Source organism: Antennarius striatus, chromosome 11, assembly GCF_040054535.1.
Source record: "Antennarius striatus isolate MH-2024 chromosome 11, ASM4005453v1, whole genome shotgun sequence".
NCBI lineage: Eukaryota > Metazoa > Chordata > Actinopteri > Lophiiformes > Antennariidae > Antennarius > Antennarius striatus.
The window spans coordinates 10,090,830-10,117,441 of record NC_090786.1 but is presented as its reverse complement, the minus strand read 5'-3'; the positions used below and the strand labels follow the sequence as shown (position 1 = coordinate 10,117,441).

General features: G+C 40.6%; 1 protein-coding gene across 1 annotated transcript in view; it reads right to left on the bottom strand.

Moving 5' to 3' along the window:
- Positions 1-253: 253 nt before the first annotated feature.
- sgms1a (sphingomyelin synthase 1a) overlaps positions 254-26,612 on the bottom strand; it is a 30,109-nt gene continuing 3,750 nt past the window's right edge. Inside the window, exons 3-7 of the mRNA XM_068326982.1 lie at positions 5,867-6,749; positions 5,660-5,777; positions 4,589-4,742; positions 3,341-3,507; positions 254-2,536 (exon numbers count right to left, since the gene is read on the bottom strand). Of these exons, the coding sequence (XP_068183083.1) occupies positions 2,360-2,536; positions 3,341-3,507; positions 4,589-4,742; positions 5,660-5,777; positions 5,867-6,480 (1,230 nt within the window). The 5' untranslated portion in view covers positions 6,481-6,749 and the 3' untranslated portion in view covers positions 254-2,359. The remainder of the gene's footprint in view (positions 2,537-3,340; positions 3,508-4,588; positions 4,743-5,659; positions 5,778-5,866; positions 6,750-26,612) is intronic.

Sequence of the window (26,612 nt, the reverse complement as noted above, 5' to 3'; positions counted from 1 at the left end):
AAAGAACGAGGATGTACTGTATACCTTTTTAGGTACACATCTCAAACCTGATGACAATATAATCACAAAACAAAACACAACATTTTCAGGAAGCCAGAGCCACAAAAATGTGTAGATCAGGGTAAAATGTTGAATTTAGGGGTGTCGCGGGATGTTGCAGTCTCCGACTTGCTTTTTTTACAACATGAGTTGATACAAATAGAATGAGCTACATGAAATTTTGAAAAATTCAGAAATGATGGCAGACAGTAAATTAAATACATTATAATAAAATGTTTATTCAAAAGCATCCCAAGTATAATCCTTTATATCGTACAAACATCTGGCATCAGCACAAAAATGGACAAAGTGGGTGGGAAGTTTACAGAGAAATGTACTGGAAAAACAATTTTGATTTCATAAAGACAAAATAAAAATAAAATTCTTAGTTGATTGGTAAATTGCAATGAAAATATGAACACAGACCATCAATGTCAACAAAGCCTTCAAGAATGATTACAGGGCCATGTTTGGAACTATACTTCCAACATCAGCTCAAATTAAAATATGGTTGTATGTGAGGAAACTTACTTTACCACTGACAAATTTCCTTTTGAAATTATTAGATAACACCACAGGAAGGTGAGGAAGCCTGTGCTCTAGTCTCAAACAATAATAATTGTTGGTACTGAAAGATTTGCATTAATTTATTTAAAAAAACTTATCAGTACTGATTGATTTGGAATTTATGCCATCTACATCATAGTGCAGTTTTTCTTCATAAAAACTAATAAATTTAATCTGAAATTATCTTCAAATAATGAGGTAACTTTCCCTATGAATGGAATTGTGCAATAATTTTCTTTACAGTTTAGTTAAAATTAAACAGCAAACTAATAAAAAGATATGTATGATTACTATAATCAATAAAGAAGCTTTTTCACAGTTCATTGAATCAATGTTATTCTGTTTACCCACATATGGCCAGATATACAGTATCAGGGTTTCCCCCCAAATACAGAAGTACCATAGTGAGCTTTTGCTCCTTAGAGAAAGAAGACCATTGTGATTATGAACTTGAAGGGAGATGCAGAAAATATTCTTTCTTCAATTTATAAGGTAGCAGTCTCAAATAGTGCAAGACAAAACAATGCGTGAATGGTTTCATCAAAATCATGCTCAGAAAATTTACCATAAAATTCTGTCTCCATAATTTTGACATTCCCAAAACTAAGTGAGTGTCTCACTGGATATTTCTTCAATACAACATCAACAAATGGACAAAAATGACGATAAATCAGCTTAAAAAACAGGGCAATGACATGATAAACAGCAGGGTTCATTATCTCCTGAGCAATTACGCAAAAGAGTGTGAGATCCAGCAAAACCTAACACTGCACCTAGGACTTTTCTTCAATTTCAGTAATTTCCCGTCAGGCAGTGATGTTCAGATTAAGGTATGTTGGAAAACAAAATTAGCAGACATGGAGAAAAATTGATAAAGCTTTAAACATGCCTGGTGTTGGTTAAGGGACTAATCGTTAAATCTGAAATAGCTTGGACGTTAGAAAATACAATTAACAGTCAACTAGATACATACTAACATCATAAAGCAGTAATAGAGAAATGGGACATTTCACTCACTGAACACAATTTTGGGGAAACCAATTTTCTGGTAAGGCTGGCATAGTCGTATACATTCATGGGAACGAGACTACAAACTAAGTGCCTCGCACCACTGTGTGGTCGAACCCACGGAAGAAAGACACAAGAAACATAGTACTTGTTTTACAATCAAGCAAGAAAAGGCACTGGAATAATGTTACACCACATTAGATTCTTATGCTCTCAGTTATACACCTTGAAAAAGATAAAAATCTAAAAATCTTGGACATCATTTGCTTTTAAAAAATACAGTTTGACATGATTATTAAATTTTTTTTGCTCTTCATTTTAGCAAGAACAGCTTACAAAACATCATTTGCTATTAAAAAAATGCTTATGGCATTTTTGTTATCAAATGTACATCTGATTGACACCTTTTGCACTATAAAATACGTGGACATTAAGTATGATTTTGTGCAGAGGTTTAAAAAAGTAAGTAAGTCATTATGATAAAAAAATAGTTTTACAGAGTTAAATGTTTGTTCAAATGCTTTAAATCTGCCACAAAAGCAGAAACTGATGGCCAATGATATAACCACAAGAGGAAAAAAAAGACTAAATGGGTCACAGTTCTACCCATTTTAACGAGAATGCATCTGTTCCTGTTAGTGTTAAAGGGGAAAGGACAGCGGGCTACATTTAATAGTGCCATCTTCTATGGGTAAAAGCAGCACTTATGGAGGTCAGAGTCCATGCCTGTTTGGACATGCTAAGGTCACTGGATGTCCAGTTTGCTGTACTTCACACCACGGTTCCACTGCAACGTTCGCAATGAAAACGGCAACTGATAGTTACGAGGGACCCAGCCATTGACGTTCTCTTCAAAGTATTGGAACAGTCTGTACCACCACACTCGTGAGAATGGGTTACTCTGTGACGTCTCCTTCAGCAACTGAAACCAAACAGACAAATGCATTTAGTGGGCAGATTAATGATCTAATGTAATGTTTTTTATATAGATCATCTCTGCTCTCAGCACATTTCTTCAAATTATTTGGGAAGCAATCCATTGTCCTAATATGTCAGCTGTACATCTATTAACCCTTCCAAATAATCCTGTGCAGAAAAAAATCAGGCCCTTGAGAAGTTATATAGTAATGTCCTTGAAAAACAATCTATAGCTAAATTAACATGACAGAAGTAAATTAAATTAATAAGTTAAAAACAAATATCCAAAAGCTCAAGAAATATCACAGTGCCATTAAAATGATGTAAATTCTCGGTTATTAAAAGGTCCGGTACATACTAAGAAGCTCTAGTGCGCCTGCATCAAACTCAAGGCCCGGGGGCCAAATGTGGCCCGCCACATCATTTTATCTGTGGCCCCTCAAAGCATTAAAGGTCAGTGTCTAAAAATAGGTCAAAAGTGTGCATTGACCAAAACTACATTTCCCACAATGCAATAATCAAGCCCATTTTAACTTTGGTAAAAACCTTTAATGTTTGTAACTTGAATAATAAATTTAGAGCTATTTAACATTAAGGAGCAGTTACATTTATGTTATATTACAATGGCTACATCTGGCCCTTTGAAGACAGCCATGATGCTAATGTGGCCCTCGGTGAAAATGAGTTTGACACCGCTGCTTTAGTGTATCAGTGTGTAGAATAACCCCTTCCATGTCTTTTTTACTTATACTGTGGAAACTTGAATTTAAGTAAGAGTTAAATAACATCTGCAGCAGATTGTGCTCACCTGCTGGTTGGCCATTGTGTGGTACCACCAAAAGAGGCGTGTAGTAATAAAGTAGGCAACCACCACATCCACAGTGTAGTGGTCATGTGCCAGAAGGATGCAGACAACTCCAATGGCACTCAAGATCCAGCAACACCAGTGGTACAACCAGAGCCGCTTGGAGGAATCTATAATTTACCAAAGCATGGTTCAGTACTTGATTAAAATACAACATTACAAACGCAACAGTAAATGATAACTCCTAAACAGCCAAACTGCAGAAACTGTCTTTGGTTTAATCTTTTCTGCTTTTTACCACTAGATGTCACCACTACATTAAACCTGAAAGATAGTGTTGTAGTATCATGTGAGGGAACAGCCTGCCTGACACTATCACTTATTCAAGCTTTTAGTCATCTACAGATTACCACCGCTATATCCGCCGCAGCAGGTCACGGGGAGCCAGAGCCTAACTCGGCGACATAGGGCGTGAGGCGGGGGACACTCCGGGCACGATGCCAGTGCACCGCGGAGCCACACACAAAGACATACAAACATGCACACACACACTCATTCCTACGGGCAATTTCGGAACGGCCAATCAACCTGAAGCGGACGCTTTTGGAGGTGGGAGGAAGCCGGAGAGAACCCATGCAGACACCAGGAGAGCATGCGAACTCTGCACAGAGCAGGACTCGAACCCGGGTCTGCCGTGTTGTGAGGCGGCAGCGCTAATCACTGCACCACCGTGCCGCCCTATTCAAGCTTTTAAAATACTTTTATTTCTGACCCTTGGCGTTGAAGCAAGGGAAATATAAACAAAGTAGATCAATGATGAAAAAGAGGAATAGAAAACGTGGTTATGTAACGACAACTTCTTAATACGCTGAAGCCAACACAAACGAATGAGTAAGTTGATAGTGTGACATTTCCTCCACATTTCCTGGCAGTAGAGAAGCATTGTGAAAGCCAAAGGGTATTACATGTTATCAGGAAGATACAGATGCCACTGCCAGCGATGGTTTGTGAACCACTTAAAGATATCAAATGCTAAGTATGTGGTAATATTTCCAGAACACCAATAAATTGATATATGGACACATTATTACTGTCTTGCCCTAAAGAGTCACATGGGCTGTGAACTGATCTTCTGAAAGAAGTAATAGGGCCATGAAATTGACAAAATGGTCTGGTGCACATATTAAATATAAAGAAAAGGCTTTAAGTAAAGCTCTCAGTATGCTTGAGTACAGACATGGTGAAACTTACACTCCTTGATGAAGAGGTATGTTAAGGTTAGCATGACGGTGTGGCCACTATAGAGATAATCTCCACACATGGTGTGGGAACCTGTGATGGATAGGCCCCCCCCAGCAATCATCTTCATCACCCTCCTCATCTGCGCCTCCCAGTTTCCGAGAAGCTGAAAGAAAAGTAGCCATTAGTTTAAACTTTGTATGATTGTTCTTCTTCTTCTCTTTTCATCTTTTCCCTTCATGGGCAGCAAATCAGTTGCCTCCATCTAACCCTGTCTTCTGCATCCTCTTCTCTCACACCAACTACTTTCATGTCCTCTTTCACTACATCGATAGTGGTCTTCCTCTAGGCCTCCTGCCTGGCATTTCAAAACTCAGGATCCTTCTACCAATATATTCACTCTCTCTCCTCTGGACATGTCCAAACCATCTCAGTCTGGCCTCTCTGACTTTATCTCCAAAACTTCTAACATGTGCTGTCCCTCTGATGTACTCATTCCTGAACCTATCCATCCTGCTCACTCCCAAAGAACCTCAGCATCTTCATCTCTCCTACCTCCAGCTCTGTCTCCTGGCTTTTCGTCAGTGACACGGTCTAGACCAAATAACGTTGCTGGTCTCTTAAAAGTACAATAATTATATACGATATACATACCACGGAATCCCTAGATTCTTTTCCTATGGTGTTCTCTTGAGTCTGGATTCTCGTCTCTGAATTCTATTTCCATTGTTTGAGGGTTTTTTTTAAATTGCATTTCATGCATTTTTTAAATTATGGTTATCCAATAAATTCTGATTATTGTCTCCAATTGTCATTATTATCTCCACTAAATTGTAAGACGATCTCATTGGAAGTTCGATTATTATCGTCCAAATATCATTATGAGTGCATGCCCCCCGTCCTCGAAAAGGTATGCATCTGCGTGTGCACACATACTTTTTGATGTGTGAAAAAACATATCTTATAATCAATGCTCAATGGAGCTCATTCAGAGGCTTTTACTTCACAAAAGAGAGACTTTTTTTGGCTTGATTTCAGCACAATTGTATAGAAAGGGTGAAACATGAGTGCAATATACAATACCTTTGGAGAGCATTTGAAGTGCATCCCAGGAACAGGCAAAGTCGTGATGTACATTGTAATACACCGGTACATATAGAGTGTTCCCACAATGAAAAAGAACCGCCTGCCGATAATTGATCTGGAACAACAAGAGACGAAATTAATGACATTTTAAAATTTAAATTGCTATTTAGATTTCATTAACATTTTTGGGTAACTAGCCTGTACCTGTGCTTGAGCAGAATCCACTGTATGAGCCACAGTCCTACAAGCAGCATACCATTAATCTCACAGATGAAGAAAGCCCACTCCACTCTATCAAACAGGTCGAAGAACTTGTCAGGAAGTGGTGGGGTGTGTTCCTTTGGGGGTACTCTCTCATGGACCACTGAAATAACAATGGTGGTGGCAACAAAGCACACCACTGCATAAATGAATGCTATGCCTGTTTTCCCCCACTCGGCTGGGAAGGAGGAGGAAGTCTTTTCCAATATAGGGATGGGGATTTGGACCATTTCCATCCTGAAGTCCTTCATTCCCAACATGCCATTCCTTAGAAGCTTGCTAGTTCCATTAGACAGCCCACCAACATGGCCATTTGCATGGCCGTTTTTATGAGCCTCAATGTGAGTCTCAATCCGCAGTGTCTCCAATCGCTCCAACAGTTGTTGCCCACCATCAGATGACACTAGCGAGAGGGGAGGAATTAGGAAATCTGCCTCTGTGAGTCCGAGCAGAGCGGGTCCATCCATCTGACGAAGGGTATCCAAGTATTCTGGCATTCCCTCCTTGCTCAACCAATTGGAGACATCTTCTGCCGACCATTCTGCCAACTTCTTCATCTTGGCCAGAAAGCAGTAACACGGAAAAAGAGGGTCCTCAAACTAGAGAGGAAGGTTCAGAGGAGGCTTGGCTTTCTAATGGGTGGTGGTACGTCCTCTACACTTTTGACACATATTGTTCTCTTGCATCCTCGTGGAGCTCTGCCTCTTCTTGAAGTGATAATGGGGAGGGTTTGGCAGCAGGTTAAGGGCAAATAGACACCCTATGAATCCAAGTGGCTTTCTTTGGTTGACTTCAATTCATCCACTCTTCGTTACACACAGCACCCCTGTTAAAGCAAAAATAAAATATTGAGATCACAACACAGTTGCGATTACAATATCCACTTATACAAATCTACCGGGTGTGGTCATGAAACCACTTAAGCTCCATTTCAGACATGAAACATTAAATAAATAATTCACGTCAATTTAAAATTTTCATAATAAAGCTTTTACATGAACCGTAGAATGTCTAAACTGATCGCCTGAGTTTCCTTTTCATGTACAGAAACCTTTTAATACATCAGTGGTAACATCTGAGCTCTCTTTTATATGTGATTGCACAGACAAATGAAAAAACATCTCTGAATCAACATGAGGTCAGTGTCATCATACACATGTAGCCTATGCAGTGGGACGTCAGTACTATGCACTTCAACAGGTTTGTAATTCAAAAGCAACAATTATTGAAATCCAGTGTGAATATCTGACGTGACCTGAAGGCAAAAGCAAATGATAGAAGGGAGGACAAATTACTGAGTCAGTGATTATTTTTCATGTAATAAGCAGAATCAACAAATACAGACAACATTACATGAAATAAACCACAAGTCTGCTAAAATTGCACAATGTCCAGTAAGTCAACCCTCTTCCCCTGCAAAGATCTCATACTTACAATTAGTTGTCTCTATCTGAACTTCTTTTAAAAACCATGTGTGAATGACTTGCATTCAAGCTTGTTAACACCTTGGTCAACCCACAAGTGTATATCAAAAATGTTTCGACTGACATGCAAATAAAAGGGGCACAGTTTACAAAGAATACAGAAAAGTAAATTCAACAGGCTATAGTTTTCCACAGCATTTTTGCAAATGACTGGTTGCATTCTACGGCAGAGAAAGGAAGAGGGCACAGCCTGGGTGTATGAATTTGAACTGAACTGCTTTACGACCTGTATTGACAGGAAAAATCCAATTTCTTCTGCATAAACGACAAACTCACATAACTGATTCATATCTCAACTTCCTTGCACACAGAAATGAGGCCAATTCTCACTATTATTCGTATTTCATCTATTCATCATGGGAGAAAAAAAATTGGTATCAGGTCACTTGAACCATGTAATGTACATACAAGCCGTTTGATTCAACACTGTTCCAAAAAAAAATGTTACTGTTTGATAAAATGTGAAGTATCATTTTTGTAATAACAGTTTAACTGAAAGTAATCTTTAACAAACATTATCTGTTTTTGAACATTAACTCTATCTTCTTGGCTATTTTAGTGAAGATACAAAATAATGGACAATCTCAAAGGCAAAAGATAGAGAGAATAAAGATAGGAATAAAATGAATAAAGATAGGAATAAAGTGAAAGAAATTTGTAAAAGCACAACACCTAAAATGGATTGTAAACAAGTGCCACACCTTTCATTACTATCAAGTTTATTTTTTCGGACATGTTAATATGACAGACTTCACACCTTCATCACATTTACAACATCAACAACATCGGAAAAAAAGGGCTGACGTGTAGAAGCCAATAGGCTTGTGAAATTCCCATCCCCCAGAATCAACCAACCAGTTCATACGTTGAATTTTGATAGCGTTCATACCCTTATCCACTTCCAGATGTTAGCCTTTTACCCTAAGCATAACCATGTTTACATTCTTCCTAGCAACACAATGTTTATTAACATCATAGACTGTCAAAAACAAGAAGTTTTCCTTGCCAGTGTTCTCCACAAGAATATAATGATCATATTAACCTCTTTCAGCAGTGTTTATACAAGAATTAACCAGTTTGTTGTAGACAATTTAACAGTTTCACATGGTATTATATTGTCAAAAGTATCAACATGCTCTTTAAAGTTTCAAATTTAATGTTATCCCATGTTATCACAAATCCTTAGTTTTATAGTTTGAAAAAGTCTATCTGAAAATAGTCTATAAAACAAACTAAACTGCCATCTACCATTGTAAAACTAGGGATGACCATATTAGGAAAAATGCTAATCTAACACTGAGAAATTAGCCCTCAGCCTGTTAAAACAGTCCACCTCAGGGGTGACCAGTTTTGTCTGCTTGCCATGTCATTTCTTTTCCGTTTTTTATTTAGTTGAATATGTTTCTCCAAGATATTTCTCATCCAGGCAAAAGTCAGACAAGTTTTGCACCGAGAGAACAAACATCTGTCACATATCATGTATTTGTTTACAGATCTGAAGTCAGTGGTGAACTCATTGGTGCCTTTGCTTGTGTTCAAGAGAGCATGCAGTACAGCTGGATGCAAAGTCTGATCCGCTGGTTATGAGGACAAAGGGAGGATGGTAGGGAGAGAGACTACAAGGAGGAACTCATTAATCACTGCGAAGGTCAACAGAGAGCCCCACCCTTGTGAAGAGTGCTATCAGCTGGCCTCAGCACCACCATCTCTGCTAAGGCCAGTTGCAGCTTAATACACTGGCAAGCTGGCCTGTTTAGTGGTGAGACAGGTGCTCATCAGGGCGGGTTAGTTTATAGGCCTGTTAATTATGACCAGCAAAACAGGTTCAAACAATTGGAATTTAACCTTGATGAATGCAATATATTGCATTCTACCTGAATGTATATTAAATTTGTGGGGCCAGTCAGGTCCATAAATATTGGGACAATACTATTTTCTTCTTTTTGGCCCTGTACACCACCACAATGGATTTGAAATGACACAAACAATACGTGCTTTAAGTGCAGACTTCCCAGAAATACAGGTATAGATAGAGATAGATACTTTACTAATCCGAGGAAATTGCATGTATTCACACGCAGTTCCCTCCAGGTGATATCCAGAAAAAAATCAGTAGTAGTACATGTGTGAAAAGAGATTCAGTCAGGTACTGTGTGTCAAAGACCTTTGGTCAGTAAATCATCTTATAATGTAGTCAGTGATGGAATAATCTTGCAGACTAATCTAATAATCATGGGAAAAATGAACTAATCCCAAAACTAATAAACGCTGAACAGTGCGCCCTCGTTATTTGCGGTTAATGAGTTCCAGGAACCACACGCGATTAATGAATTCCACGATAGAGCGACAAACTATTTTTCTTATTCCATCCATCCATCTTCCACCGCTTATAAGGAATCGGGTCGCGGGGGCAGCAGCTTCAACAGGGAGCCCCAAACTTCCCTTTCCCCGGCCATATCCACCAGCTCTGACGGGGGGTTCCCAAGGCATTCCCAGGCCAGTGTTGAGATGTAATCCCTCCACCTGGTCCTGGGTCTGCCCTGAGGTCTCCTCCCAGCTGGACGTGCCAGAAACACCTCCCGAGGGAGGCGCCCCGGAGGGGTCTGCACCAGATGCCCAAACCACCTCAGCTGACTCCTTTCCACGCGAAGGAGCAGCGGCTCTACTCTGAGCCCCTCTCTAACAGCAGTGTTTCTCACCCTATCTCTAAGGGAGACACCAGCTATCTGCCTGAGAAAGCCCATTTCAGCCGCTTGTATCAGCAATCTCGTTCTTTCGGTCATGACCTATCGCTCATGACCATAGGTGAGGGTAGGAACGAAGATTGAACGGAAGATGGAGAGCTTTGCCTCTCTGCTTAGCTTACTCTTTGTGACAACAGTGCGGTAAAGCAACTGCAGTACCGCTCCTGCTGCCCCAATTCTCCGTCCAATCTCACACTCCACTGTTCCCTCACTCGTGAACAGGACCCCAAGATACTTAAACTCCTTCACTTGTGGAAGGACCTCATCCCCCACTAGGAGAAGGCAGTCCATCGGTTTCCTGCTGAGGACCATGGCCTCAGATTTGGAGGTGCTAATCCTCATCCCTGCCGCTTCACACTTGGCTGCAAACCGGGCCAGTGAGTGCTGCAGGTAACAGGCCGATGACGCAAACAGGACCACATCATCTGCAAAAAGCAGCGATGCAATCCTCAGGCCACCAAACCGTAACCCCTTCTCGCCGCGACTACGCCTCCATATCCTGTCCATGAAAATCACAAACAGAATTGGTGATAAAGCGCAGCCCTGGCGAAGGCCAACAGCTACTTGGAACAAGTCCAACTTACTGCCAAGAACCCGAACGCAGCTCTCACTTTGGCCGTACAGGGATTGCATGGCCTTGAGGAGGGGCCCCCTCACCCCATACTCCCGCAGTACCTCCCACAGTATATCCCTGGGGACCCGATCGTACGCCTTCTCCAAGTCTACAAAATACATGTTGACTGGATGGGCATACTCCCAAGGCCCCTCTAGAATCCCTGCGAGAGTAAAGAGCTGGTCCGTTGTTCCACGACCAGGTCGGAACCCACATTGTTCCTCCTCAATCTGAGGTTCGACAATCGGCCGGACCCTCCTTTCCAGCACCTTGGAGTAAACTTTCCCAGGGAGGCTGAGGAGTGTGATACCTCTGTAGTTGGCACACACCCTCTGGTCCCCCTTTTTAAAAAGAGGAACCACCACCCCAGTCTGCCACTCTTTCGGCACTGTACCAGACTTCCACGAAATGTTAAAAAGGCATGTCATCCATGACAGCCCCTCAACACCCAAAGCCTTCAGCATTTCCGGGCGAATCTCATCAACACCCGGGGCTTTGCCACCGTGAAGTTGTTTTAACTACCTCGGTGACTTCGCCCCGAGAGACTGACTCGAATCCCCCATCATCCTCCAGCTCTGCCTTTGCAGCAGAGGATGGGTCAGTTGGGGTAGTTTGATTCAGGAGTTCCTCAAAGTGTTCCTTCCACCGACCCGACAACCTCCTCAGTCGAGGTCAACAATGTCCTATCCTTGCCGTATACAGCTTGGATGGTCCCGTTTCCCCCTCCTGAGGTGTCGGACAGTTCTCCAGAACAACTTTGGTGCCGTCTGATAGTCCTTCTCCATGGCCTCTCCGAACTCCTCCCACACCCTCTGTTTTGCCTCCATCACAGCCGAGGCTGCAGTCCTTTTGGCCCATCGGTACCCTGCAACTGCTTCAGGAACAGGGACAACATGCCCCTGAAGGCCTCCCCTTTCAGTCGGACAGCTTCCCTGACCACTGGGGTCCACCACGGTGTTCGAGGGTTACCGCCCCTTGAGGCACCCAAGATCTTGAGACCACAGCTCTCAGCTGCAGCTTCAGCAATGGAAGCTTTGAACATCGGCCATTCAGGTTCAATGCCCCCAGTGTCCACAGGGATGCACGAGAAGCTCCTTCAGAGGTGGGAGTTGAAGGCCTCATGGACAGAGTCCTCCTCCAGACGTTCCCAGTTCACCCGCACTACTCGTTTGGGCTTACCAGGTCTATCCAAAGGTTTCCTCCGTCAATGGACCCAACTCACCACCAGGTGGTGATCAGTTGACAGCTCTGCCCCTCTCTTCACCAGAGTGTCCAAAACACGGTCAAAGGCCAGATGAGACGATCACAAGATCAATCATTGACCTCCGACCCAGGGTGCTGTGGTACCAGGTACACTTATGAGCATCCTTGTGTTCGAACATGGTGTTAGTTATGAACAGTCCGTGACTAGCACAGAAGTCCAACAACATAACACCGCTCGGGTTTAGATCAGGGAGGCCGTTACTCCCAATCACGCCCCTCCAAGTGTCTCCATCATTGCCGACGTGTGCATTGAAGTCCCTCAGGAAAACAATGAGTCCCCTGCAGGGATCCCATGGAAAAGGTAAAACATATAGAAGGTGGTTTAATATCAGTATGGGGAGGGTCATAAACATTTAAACATTTACTGTAATTTAAATGTTTACGACCCTCTCCATACTGCTATTAAACCACCTTCTATATGTTTTACCTTTTCCAACACTGTAATTGACTGTTTAAGCACTTTTGTGTCTCACATAAGTCCTAGACTTACGGATTCGAGAATGCGCATACGACATCACGTGACTGCCTACCAAAAATCCGCAATGAGGTGAAGTCGCAAACTTTAATGCACGAATGCACGAGGGCACACTGTATTCACTAAGTGGTCACAGAAATCACAAATACTCAAGCATATTGATATGAATAGTGGTTGAGTAATGATGAAAAGAATGATAGTGCTGTGACCTGCTCTCTCATGAGACAATTTTACATGAATTATAAGTACCTGGAGCAAATACTGCATTTTTTCCTCAGTTACTTTGTGTTTTTTACAGGGTCACGATAAAGCCACTTCAAAGTTGTGAAAAATGCATGACCTATTCACACAATTTTTGTGTACTACTGATTTAAACAGCCAATAGCCTTTAAATAGACTAGGTTTCACTTACATGCGCCATGTCCCTGATTCAATATTTGTACTCTTTTTTTTTTTATGTATCGTTTCCCCTCACTGTTTGGAGGTGATGTCATATGTACATTTTAAATTTACAAATGGAAAATTTAGATTGAACAGAAGACTGATTTCACCCTCTTTAAAACTGGATGGTTTTCTATTTACAAAGTTTCATTTTTTCCGTTGGGACACGCTGACCATGATATGGCAGTCTTAAATTGATTATGTGTCTTATCCTGTGGCTACAGTCATCCTCAGTTGAGAAGAGCGGAGACTATATTGCTTGGGTTACTTTTAACCTAGATAAGATAGTATGCATCTGTCCCAAATAAAAAAATATGGAAATCTGATCAAACTTCAAGTCAATATTGTTTGACAGCACAAATACAGAAAAAAGGAAGTCAGGAAATGCTTCCCCTTATGAATTTGTACAAACTCATTGGAGATAAAGATGAAAGAATACATTGCAGTTACGCTCTAAACAAAAAGATACACACTTGAAAGCATTTTGTTTTGCATCAGAACTTCAGCAAATATGACACCACCAAAGGACAACATATACTCAAAAAATATATAAACAACACTTTTGTTTTTGCTCCCATTTTTCATGAGATGGACTTAAAGATCTATAATTCATTCCAGACACACAATATTACGATTTCTGTCAAACTTCCTTCTTTTCCTTTCGGCTTTTCCCTTCAGGGGTCGCCACAGCGAATCAATTGTCTCCATCTAGCCCTGTCCTTTGAATCCTCTTCTCTCACACCAACTACCTTCATGTCTTCCCTCATTACATCCATAAACCTCCTCTTTGGTCTTCCTCTAGGCCTCCTGCCTGGCATTTCATAACTCAGCATCTCTCTACCAATATATTCACCATCTCTCCTCTGGACATGTTCAAACCATCTCAGTCTGGCCTCTGACTTTATCTCCAAAACTTCTAACATGTGCTGTCCCTCTGATGTACTCATTCCTGATCCTATCCTTCCTGGTCACTCCCAGAGAGAACCTCAGCATCTTCATCTCTGCTACCTCCAGCTCTGTCTCCTGTCTTTTCCTCAGTGACACTGTCTCTAGACCAAACAACATCGCTGGTCTCACCAGTTTTGTACACCTTTCCTTTCATTTTAGCTGAAACTGTTCTATCACACATCACACCTGACATTTTTCTCCACCCGTTCCATCCTGCCTGTACACGCTTCTTCACCTCTTTTCCAGACTCTCCATTGCTCTGGACTGTTGACCCCAAGTACTTAAAATCCTCCACCTTTTTGATCTCCCTGTAACCTCACTCTTCCACTTGGGTCCCTCTCATTCACACACATGTACTCTGTCTTACCGCGGCTAACCTTCATTCCTCTCCTTTCCAGGACAAACCTCCACCTCTCTAGCTTCTCCTCCACCTCTTCCCTGCTCTCACTACAGATCACAATGTCATCTGCAAACATCATAGTCCATGGAGATTCCTGTCTAACCTCATCTGTCAGCCTGTCCATCACCATAGCGAACAAGAAGGGGTTCAGAGCTGATGCAGTCCCACCTCCACCTTGAACTCCTCTGTCACACCTACAGCACACCTCACCACTGTCTTACAGTCCTCATACATGTTCTGCACTGCTCTAACATACTTCTCTGCCACTCCAGACTTCCTCATACAATACCACAGTTCCTCTCTGGGCACCCTGTCATAAGCTTTCTCCAGATCTACAAAAACACAGTGCAGCTCCCTCTGGCCTTCTCTGTACTTCTCTATCAACATCCTCAAAGCAAATACTGCATCTGTAGTACTCTTTTTTTGGCATGAAACCATACTGCTGCTCACAAATTTTCACTTCTGCCCTTAGTCTAGCTTCCACTACTCTTTCCCATAACTTCATTGTATGGGTCATCAGCTTTATTCCTCTGTAATTGCCACAACTCTGCACATCTCCCTTGTTCTTAAAAATGGGCACCAGCACACTTCTCCTCCATTCCTCAGGAATCTTCTCACTATTTAAGATCCTGTTGAACAACCCAGTCAGAAACTCTACTGCCACCTCTCCTAGACACTTCCAAACCTCTACAGGTATATCACTTACAAACCATTTCTCTCAAACATTGTCCACAAATCTGTCTAAATGTGTGATAGTGAGCACTTCTGCTGATAATCCATCCCACCTTACAGGTGTGCCACATCAAGATGCTGATCTGACATGATTAGTGCACAGGTGTACCTTATACTGCCCACAAAAAAAGGCAGGGTGAAATGTGCAGGGTTTTTTTTTTTTTTTTTTGCTTTATTGGGGGTCTGGGGACTCAGAACCAGTCAGTATCTGGTGTGACCACCATTTGCCTCATGCAGTGCAACACATCTTCACATAGAGTTTATCAGATTGTCAATTGTGGCCTGTGGAATGTTGGTCCACTCCTCTTCAATGGCTGTGCGAAGTTGCTGGATTTTAGTGGGAACTGGTACATGCTGTCGTATATGTCAGTCAAGCATATCCCAAACATGCTCAATGGGGGACATGTCCAGTGAGTATGCTGACCATGCAAGAACTGGGACATTTTCAGCTTCCAAGAATTGTGTACAGATCCTTGCAACATGGGGCCGTGCATTATCTTGCTGCAACATGAGGTGATGCTCATGGATGTATGGCACAACAATGGGCCTCAGGCCTCATCACGGTATCTCTGTGCATTCAAAATGCCATCCATAAAATGCACCTGTGTTCTTTGTCCATAACAGATGCCTGCCTATACCATAACTTCGCCACCACCATGGGCCACTCGATCCACAACATTGACATCAGCAAAGCGCTCACCCACACGACACCACACACGCTGTCTGCCATCTACCCTGAACAATGTAAACAGAGATTCATCCGTGAAGAGAACACCTCTCCAACGTGCCAGACGCCATCGAATGTGAGCATTTGCCCACTCAAGTCTGTTACGATCTGGAGTCAGGTTAAGACCCCGATGAGGACAACGAGCATGCCGTTGAGCTTCCCTGAGACGGTTGCTGACAGTTTGTGCAGAAATTGTTTGGTTATGCAAACCAATTGTCTCAGCAGCTGTCTGAGTGGCTGGTCGCAGACTATCTTGGAGATGAACCTGCTGGATGTGGAGGTCCTGGGCTGGTGTGGTTACACGTGGTCTGCGGTTGTGAGGCTCGTTGGATAGACTGCCATATTCTCTGAAATGCCTTGAGATGCCTTATTATAGAGAAATGAACATTCAATGCACTTGCAAAAGATCTGGTTGACATTTCTGCTGTCAGCATGCCAATTGCACACTCCCTCAATGCTTGTGGCATCTGTGGTATTTTGCTGTGAGACAAAACTGCACATTTCAGAGGAGCCTTTTACTGTGGGCAGTCTAAGTTACACCCTGTGCACTAATCATGATGTCAGATCAGCATCTTGATGTGAAACACCTGTGAGGTGGGATGGATTATCTCAGCAAAGCAGAAGTGCTCACTATCGCACATTTAGACAGATTTGTGAACAATGTTTGAGAGAAATGGTAATATTGTGTATCCAGAATGAATTATAGATCTTTTAAGTCCATCTCATGAAAAATGGGAGCAAAAACAAAAGTGTTGTGTTTATATTTTTGTTGAGTGTAGATATGATTGTTACATGCAAAGCCTTCATTTACAAAGTGTGCTTAAAAAGACGGAAGTTCTATTTTTACACAATAACTGGGGAGGCAGTATTTCAGTCCATTAGGTCTTGAACGGGGGACCAGCAGTCACCGGCTCGAGACCCGGGTGGGCCAAAAAATTTGGAGTTTGAGCTGGCAGTGGAAGGTGTCAGCTCACCTCCCGAGCACTGCCAAGGTGCCCTTGAGCAAGGTACTACCCCCTACAAGCTGCTCATTTGGGGTGCACCAAAGAAGGAGCTACCCGTCACTCCCACTGTATATACTGCATGCCCCCTTGTGTGTCTGTGGTTGTTTCAGGGGCTTTTACACACATACATGTCCATATACAATATATATATAGGATTGTTTACAGGATGAGACCGGAGACGGAAACTACGTCGAGAAGATGCGGCCGGAAACCTGTCACGGATTGGTCCAGAAGACACCACATCCCCTCATGCATATTCTTAATCTGAATTGTTTAAATCTGACCGGGCCAACATAGAATTTGCTCTTCTTCAGCTGCGTCTGATGCAAGACCTGTGTAGTACCGGCAGTCAGGGACTAGAGAGCCAGGATATCTGTATTGGACTTGTTGTCAGGAATAAACTTTTTAAACTTATGACGATCGGCTAGGTCTCCTACTTTACCTCAATAACAAGAACCCACGGAATGAAGAAGCTGTGAAAAGACTTTGTGTCACAACAAAATAACACTATGAGTGAAAAAAATTTATATTTCCTACAGGATCAATAAAGTGCATGTCTGTCTTTCTAACTGCTTGTAAACATAAATATTTGATTCTGCATTATTCTGACATTCACCAGGGATGTTCAAGAAGTGGCCATTCTCCTGAAATACAAGAAAGACAAAACATGTACATACAAAAAGGCCTACCCAATAATGGTAATTGTCTTCTCAAAGACATAATTTACTCAGTGTAGGCTTGCTGAAAACATGTTCTGTCAGCATCCTTGCTTCACATGGACACAGTAAGTCCAGCCTGTCGCAAGGCAAGTCTTGTTAAAGATACAAGAGCAAAATTGTTTTCAGAATATATCAACAAGGAGACTTGAACATGTTTAGTTTTTTTATTCTCATAAAACAGAAGCAATGGTCAGCGTAATTCATGGTTCTAAAGTACAATTGTGAAACAGTACAGACTAAAGGAACCTAGGAAGGCCATTGGAAACACATCTGTGATAACCGTGTAACAATATAAGTCAAAGGTATTTGGAGGAAAAAACTGAGCATTTAAACACTGAGCAAACCAACTACCTGACAAGGAAACATGATTCTTCCTATATTCTTAATTCTTGTAATGTAAATGTAATGTAATATATTTAATTTTCCATACCGTCTTTCTTCTGCTTATGAATTTGTGTTTCCTAGTATGTCAAGCTCAAAAGAACAAGTGGCACATAAGATGGAGAAAATACAACTACTACTCAATTTTGGAGTTTTGGGAAGTCGAAGCCGTCAAGTTGCCAGTTTGTTTAAATGGTCAGTGAATGTCACACTTCATCTGATGTGCACTTACATTATACACACTTTTACGAGAAGAACCATTAATTGAACTCTTAACAAATTGAAAAACTAATAACATAAAAAATGTTTGTTAAAAAAAAGTAAAACTGACATCAGCATTGGAAACAAGCGGAACTTTATTCAAAACACCTCAATTGCTCTTTTACATCATGTGGCTAATCATTCTCAACTAGCAGGGTCGAGTGTAGGATAAAAGGAAGCTGGGCAGTTTAGCAGAAGGGTTTACATGTGACATCACCTGAAAAAAATCCCACCCAGGAGCAACGATATGTCAGGTCGACACCCAACATAAACACCAATCATAGCCCATCTTTAGGCAGCCAAGAAGACTTACTGTACTCACAGCAACTCCAACCGGCCTTGAAAGAAGGGTGAAATTGCATTTAAATTTCTGCAATTTGAATGCAGACAAATGTTAAAATCTGCTTCTGCTAAAATCAAAAATTAGATTAAAGATTTCAAGTTGGATTTTAAAAATCTGTTCCTAAAGCAGGGCTCGAAATTGCGCCCATTTTGGTAGCATATGCGCCCAAATTTTTATAAATGCAACTATTAAATATATTTGGGAGCACCGGTGCGACTAGGGAAAAAAATCTGGTGCGCCTTTTTTTGTGAGACAGCGCTCCTGCGGTCCTGCCTAGAAACAAAGAGCGCAGCTGTGGCTGCTCTCCTGGGTGAGGGAGAGGCACGCGGAACGGAGATGGACGGAACGGTCTCTATCGCTCCGTCACTGCCTTGCTTTTTGGGTAGGTGCTCCTAAAGTCTTTGCTGGTGCTACTAACTTCTAAATTTGGGAGCACCAGTGCTACCAAGAAAAAAAAGTTAATTTCGATCCCTGTAAAGGAAAACTAATATCATAATAGAAGGTGCAATACAATTTGTCTGTCATTAACTTGACAGCATTAGCATAAAGAAGCAGGAAAAGTTGTTTCTCTGGCCTATCACCACCTTCTGCCTTTCAGTCTTTCCTCCCTGTCTGCACAATCAGGAATTAGGGCCAAGTCATTGTCCTGTACTTTCTCCCACTCGATTCCTGCACATTTGTTTCCTGCAGTTCATTTTAGTCCACCAGTGGCTCCCCTACCATTTCCTTAACAGAATACCCTCACCCCCTCCTAAACAAACATGATTTGCTTTAGCTTATGTTGTGAATACACACACACACTCATAGCTACAATGGTAGTTTGGACTGTGGCTTAACCTGTAATCTCCACTTTCCACAGATACAACAGTATCTCATTTTGAGTTTTGGGTAATTTTCTGTGACCTTAAAAGCATCAAAACAAAGCATACCATATCCACCAACTTAAAACAGGATGGCAGGATACCTTTTATACATTTCCCCCGTTTTCTCTTTACATTTAATGCACAAATCATTAAACTTAGCCTCTACACATGAAGTAATGATTGGGATGGGTCACTTGTGAAGTGGTCAAAAGGTTGGGATCAAGACATCTTCTCGTTTGGCTTTTCCCTTCAGGGGTTGCCACAGCGAATCAGTTGCCTCCATCTAACCCCGTCTTCTGCATCCTCTTCTCTCACACCAACTACCTTCATGTCCTCTTTCACTACATCCATAAACCTTCTCTTTGGTCTTCCTCTAGGCCTCCTGCCTGGCAGTTCAAAACTCCTACCATATATTCACCATCTTTCCTCTGGACATGTGCAAACCATCCCAGTCTGACCGCTCTGACTTTACCTCCAAAACCTCTAACATGTGCTGTCCCTCTGATGTACTCATTCCTGATCCTATCCCTCCTGGTCACTCCCAGAGAGAACCTCAGCATCTTCATCTCTGCTACCTCCAGCTCTGTCTCCTGTCTTTTCCTCAGTGACACTGTCTCTAGGCCAAACAACAGCGCTGGTCTCACCAGTTTTGTACACCTTTCCTTTCATTTTAGCTGAAACTCTTCCATCACATATCACACCTGGCACTTTTCTCCACCTCACTCTTCTACTTGGATCCCTCTCATCATACACATGTACTCTGTCTCACTGCAGGTATACTTAATCTTACGGGTAACTACGGAATTACAGTATATTGGTCATGACAATTATCTAGTGACAAAACATCTGATAAATATCAGTACTCCTACCCAAGACTTTGTCTGGATGAGATAGTAGCTTACATACATATGTAACTATATTATAGATTCTAAAACAAACAAGAGTAAGCCGGTTGACACCACCTCTGCAAAAGGGGGCAACATTTTTTAAAACTCAACACAGTATAATTTTGTCTACACTAACAACTGTAACAACTGATCGAATTAAACTGCAAACCCATCTCCAAGCTAAACACTGCATGCACCATGTCATGTTAGCATGATGGCAGCATCATTTATAGATCAAAACCTTTCTGAATTATGAATTATGTTATGCAAATATTTTATACATATATTGGCTCTGCTGATGAAGTGAAATGGTAGGTGTTGTTTCAGAAGTAGGTGTGGTTGACTTTCCCACCAAGCCCCATAGGGCTTTCTGAACCAATATAATGTGGGTGTGGTTGTGGTTGAGGTAGGGGAGGGGGCTTCTTATCAGCTTTGGCTATCTGTAGGGGACCCTACCATGTAAATAGTCAAAACTTTGGATGGATTACTGCACAACCAAACAAGTTTGGTCAAAGAGAAACAAAGCTGAAATTCCTCTTCAAAAGACCGTTTTTGAAAGGAAGTGTCTCTTAACTTGCTTTGTGTCCTGTGGCTGTTGTCCTTATCATTACAGAATTTGAAATAGTATCCCTTTTCAGATTCTCTTTCCATGCTGTGAAAAAAAACAAAAAAAACAATGGGTGAACACCACAATCTCACCTGTATCACTTTACCCTTCACATGCAAATACAGCAGAGGCAGAGAATTCAGGGTAAATATTGACACAGCTAACCTGGCCTGTAGTGGTTAAAGTGAAAGCTTTTGTGGATAAAATTGAACCAAATATGCTGTTGCTCTGGACTCTTGAATGAAGAGTTGTATGCGCGAGTTAATAAAACTAAGAAAGGTCTTTATTTAATTATGGAAGTGAGTCCACATATTTGTTTTCCTAAGAAACTTGAAGATCATATTCAATTTAAAAAAAAGTTGCTGAATATCACGGATACAACTCGAGCAAATCTGGCTACACGCTGTTGGAAGACCAACAGTGACCAGCAGTGCTTCTATTTATCTCTTAAACTACTTTGGAGCAACAACGTTCAGAGTGGATGAAAAACAAGCTTGGAATGTTCAACATTTTGGAGATGAAAAGGGCTGGCTCATCTAAATCACTTATTTCACACATCACACACATTCACACACAAAAGCATACAGAGAAACATGTCATAGAAAAAACATTTTAACATTAAACAGCCGTGCCACCACTACCTAAACACAATGTTAACTGGACCTTCATAAGCACTGCATTACTGCATTTTAATCACTGAGCATTCCCGAGTCTGCATTGTATGTCAATTTTATTTTTATTAATAAATTTTTATCATGTTTAATTTCTGACTGTTTCAGTATTTTACTAAAACTATTGCTGATGGATGAAACGTGAAAATGGTTCCTCCTGTCTTCACAAGCATAATCACTCTACCAAATAATGACCCACTCAGGACTTCAAACCATAAGGGGAAAAAAATCCATGTAATTTCGTTTCCATTCAGATGCTGTACATAAAATATGCTATATTAAAAATAATAATGTACTGTTTAATTTCTCAGCTTCGTTTCTAGGCAATGCTACTAGAATCATTGTTTACTTAACAGCTATGCTCCTTTATTGACTCACTAAATATACCAAACCACATGAGTGTGGTTGTTATACAGGTCATAATACTGGTTATCTTTGGAAATGGATTGTCCCTTGGGTGTTTCCTTGCTGCTTTTGACTCGATATATAAAAAACAAGATTTTATTAAGTTTACTCAACCCAGACCCCTGCCCTGGTTTATTTTTATTAAGTATTCCTTATTAATTGCAGTCTAACTTTTAACACAGGAGGCAAAACAAGTGACACATTATTCTATTCTTTAACTACTAAAACCGATTATGCCTTTCAAACTTTAAATGATACTCTTATCACACTAGCAGAGTTATCTAAAAAATTTGGCTTGACACCAAACTATATTTTACATTCAAATTTTACATTCATTTACATTTTACATTCATTCTTGACTGTGGAACTGTTTTGTATTATCATGCTGCTCCACCACCACTTCAGCAGTTAAACCCTTTGTATTACAATCAATCAAGCTCTACTGCAAGTGACAAACGTCCTACTCATCATTGTTCTCTAATGTATATGACTTTGTTGGAAGGATTTCCTTATAGTCGAGATTAAATGGAGATCTCATGTTACTGATTTATAAAGCTCTACTGTTGAAGCTTCCAAACTACCTCTCATTTATTATCTCACTTAAGTTTTGAGTATTCAGTAGTTAAGTTTTAACAACTGGGTAACCATTGTACACAGTCCAGTAATTACCTAACCTCAGATGTTGCTTATGCAGGCAGAATCGGGTTCATATATTATGCACCTTTAAACTCATCATAATAGAATTTTTGATTCTCATACTGACTGTTCTTGTGAATGTTTTTTATGAAAATTTGCTTAAACTGAGATGAGTTAAAACATTGCAGATTTTAACATGCAGCATGTTCGTTTAATAATACATGTATTACCAGAGTTATACTGCAACGACCAATTTTCAGTTTCATCCAAATGACTATGCAGCACCTAGACCCCCATGTAATCAAAACTATAAATATGATTAAATTATACACAGGCAACTTCCTCACTTCTGTGCTACAATGTTACAAAAGCACCATTCTAATATCTGATTACGTAACAGAACAATTATGCTAATCTCTCTTTACATTATCTCAGAGTAACAAATAGATGTGATCTACCATGTCACATAAACATACTTCCCACTGTGCTTCTTCAAGCAGACCTCATTAATCTCACCATCACAGAAAAACATGTCAAGTCAGTCCCTTATTAAATAAAGCAGGATTGTCTTATCAAGGGTAATGATAAAGCAGACTGTAAGACATGGATGACGCCTTCATCTGAGCTCTCATGAGAGCTCAAATGAAAGCCACAGCAAACATCCTGGTCCTAGGTGTCATCTGCTAATAAGGAAACCACCTGTGGCTTTTAGTCACTCAGGACCTTTTCAAGCAACTTTCCATGTGGTGCAGACAACATTTATTACTTCACAAAAGGTTACACTAAAAGGGTACCCAAACTGCAAGGTCTGAGAGATTAACGGATACGTAATGACTTTAGATGAAAAACCAATGCTGAAAATTAAATGATTAATGGCTAGTGACTTGTACTACAATGGCAACATCATAGACTACAAACAAATAGGCCAGGGCAATTATACACCAGCCTTATAGTCTAGCTTTGCATTAAATGCCGAGTCATTTGGCTGGAGAAGAGCAGATACACACATTGCTACTGTGCATGCATTTCAAGCATAAAATGATTACCAAATTAAAATATTCGAAGATGCACACAATGTTTTACTAGCACACACTGGACCAGTAACAGTTGATGAAACAATAAATTCCGCAAACCATTACTTGGCTGTATCATTATGCACAATACAAATTTTAAATTGAATGAGCAAAATGTCATCACATCAACATTGCCTGTTACATATTACAGTTCTATTTTTTTAAGATCCCTCTAACTTTCTGTTTCACAAACAAAAACATGTGTTTCAGACTTTATTTGCACAGGCCAAAAGATCTGTCAACAGCCACCAAAGTAGGCTAAAAGGAAAAAAAAACATGGTGTTTTTAGTTCGAGTAATCATTAAAACAAACTACATGTAGCATTTAAGGTGAATATGGTGTATTTTCAGTGTCAGTTACATTGATAATCAGTGGGTATGACTAAGGAATGCAGGAGAAGGCAAAATGTACTTAAAACAAGTCAAGACAAGAGAATACCTGGCTCAGGTAAGGTACTTGAACAGGTAAGCCATCAGCGTCACATAGAAAAACTGGATAGCTTGCAGTACACAAAATCCCTTACGACCAGCCCAACTCCCTAACCTTGTTACCAATCTTTGTCTTTATATTAATTGTTTATCTGCATCATACTGTGTATAGATCTTTTGATGCATACTTTCCTGATTCATTCATATTAATCCCAGTCAAATAAGATGACATAAAACTACAGTAACAGTCCCTCTCTGATGTACTGAGGATCACATTAAACTGGGTCACCATGTGAAGGGAGGCAAAACTCCATGCTTCATGAAACAAGACTGAAGCAACTGAATTGTTTTACAATAGACAAACCCATGATGAAAACTGAATGAATGGCTAGTCTTTTTGTTTTTAGCTTTGCTTTCAATACTGAAAGCCATATAGACTGGAGAGGAGGAGATACATACATTTGCAACTGAGCATGCACAGTTGCACCAAATTTAGAATGTCAAAACACTATTTAACTATTAACAGTCATTTAAATAACTTATTTTACTAAAATGTTGGGAGAAGTAGGGCATCATGGAGTTCTTTACATTTTGAGAGCAATCTGTATCATTACTGTCATCTAACTAAACCTACCCCAGAATTATATTCAAATAGAAACAAAAAATATATATATATATAGATTTAGTTAATACAAACACTTTCAATACACTGCAGCTCATAAAAAAGTACAATTCTACTTTGCAGTTATTCTTTCCCTGCATACTTTAAGTTACTCTCAAAACTCATCTGTTACCATCTTTCCTCCATGCAAAGTTATTGTCTGACTAATCTGCCATCCTCCTTTCTTCTAAATATCTGCATCCCTTCTGCTTTTCTGGTGCTCTCCATTTCCCCCCATTCTCACTCAAAATGTATATCAGTCATTTGCAAAAGCTGAAACCAACATGGGCTGAAAATAAATGCAACCACCACCAACAAAGTCATCAACACCAGTTTGCAGGGGAACGTTTTACAGTACGAGCTCTTCAACCACACTGACCATTTAGTCTGTTGATGCTATGTTGTTTTTATTCAACAAAATTGCCCATCACTGTAATTAATTCAGTAAAGGTTTTTAGGAAATTTAATTAAATAATCTTCAAGCAACAAACAGCACTGACAGCAGTTTTACACCCATCATTTTTGAAGTGATGCACAGTACTCATTTAATAGCAAAACTAAATTTAATAGCAAAGAATATGAACCCACCTTTTACCAGAAAGAGGAAGTTAATGACTTTCGTTTGCATTGTTCAGTCTGTTTTACAGCTGGCTGACTCTTTTCCAATGCTGAATCATAGCTGCACCTACAGATAACTCATTGTTTTCAGTTGTTGGTAATATTACATGCTTTGCTTTGGCAGTGAAGATTTCAATGCAACTGTGCTGGATGTAGAAGCAACAATAAACCCCATTGACTTGCTGTCAGACAATCATTCCACTCATACTGTTTAGTTCTCTAAAAATTTGCTTTCTCGTCAGATTGGTTACACAGACATCTCACTGTTCATTTCAAATCACTTTTCTGCCTGCCCATAATTATATTGTGGCCTGACCGGATGTTAGTTCCACTGTCATGAATAGATCCTCCTGCAGCTAACTGTGCGTGAGTCTCTTTTTCTAACTGCACAACTGTGTCACCTCCTCTGCGATCACGTTTGTTCTGTCATTTCCAAAAACTAAACGTGCGTGCAGATTATTTATAAAGAATCCGTCGTTCAAAATAAGGCCAAACCTTCCGCCTAATTTGTGAATAACAGAGGCTAAAGATATGCCTCGATTTTAAAACAGGCAAAAAGAAAAGAAAAAAAAACGCAGGCAGGAATCGAAACAAATGTTCGGCCGAGTTAATATTAGCAGAGAAAGAAAGACCTGAGAATACATTAAGCGATCAGCATTGAATGCAATGTGAATCGACACACCTGTGAAATAGTGTTACATAAAAATCGTGGCTGACACAGGTGGTTTAATGTGTTGAAACATTGATTATATTCACAATAAGGCCTTGGCCACCACTGTAAACTGTGGCTTAAGAGCTTATAGTCTGACCAACTAAAAATAGACGGGAAAGCTGGCATCTTATATTTTAGCTAGCTAGCTTGCTAGCTAGAATACAGCAAACACTGGGGTCCTGGATTCATAGCGCGATTTCGTGTAACGGTTAGCTATATTGTTGTGGATGTTGTAGAGACCTTAATGGTGTCTATCTGTAACCAAGACCAGCATATTAACAAGTCAAACATTTTAGGTGTGCCTACAAATCACACAATACGAACCAAATCAAAAGTTACGTTCTTCGAAAATCACAACATATCTTGATTTAAGACGACCGCAGATATTTTCTCGACAAGTGGGTAAATGTTTAAACGCAAGGCTAGTAAGCAAGAGTACAGTAGTTAGCTAACGTGTTTGGCCATCAAGAAGTAAGAAGTGTTCTGTTACGTAACCCAAAAACCGTGGCTTATCTTATGATAGAAGACATTTTAACTAAGACTCCGTGACAGCACAACACGTAAAGTAACAGTCCACTTACCTTGACACGACT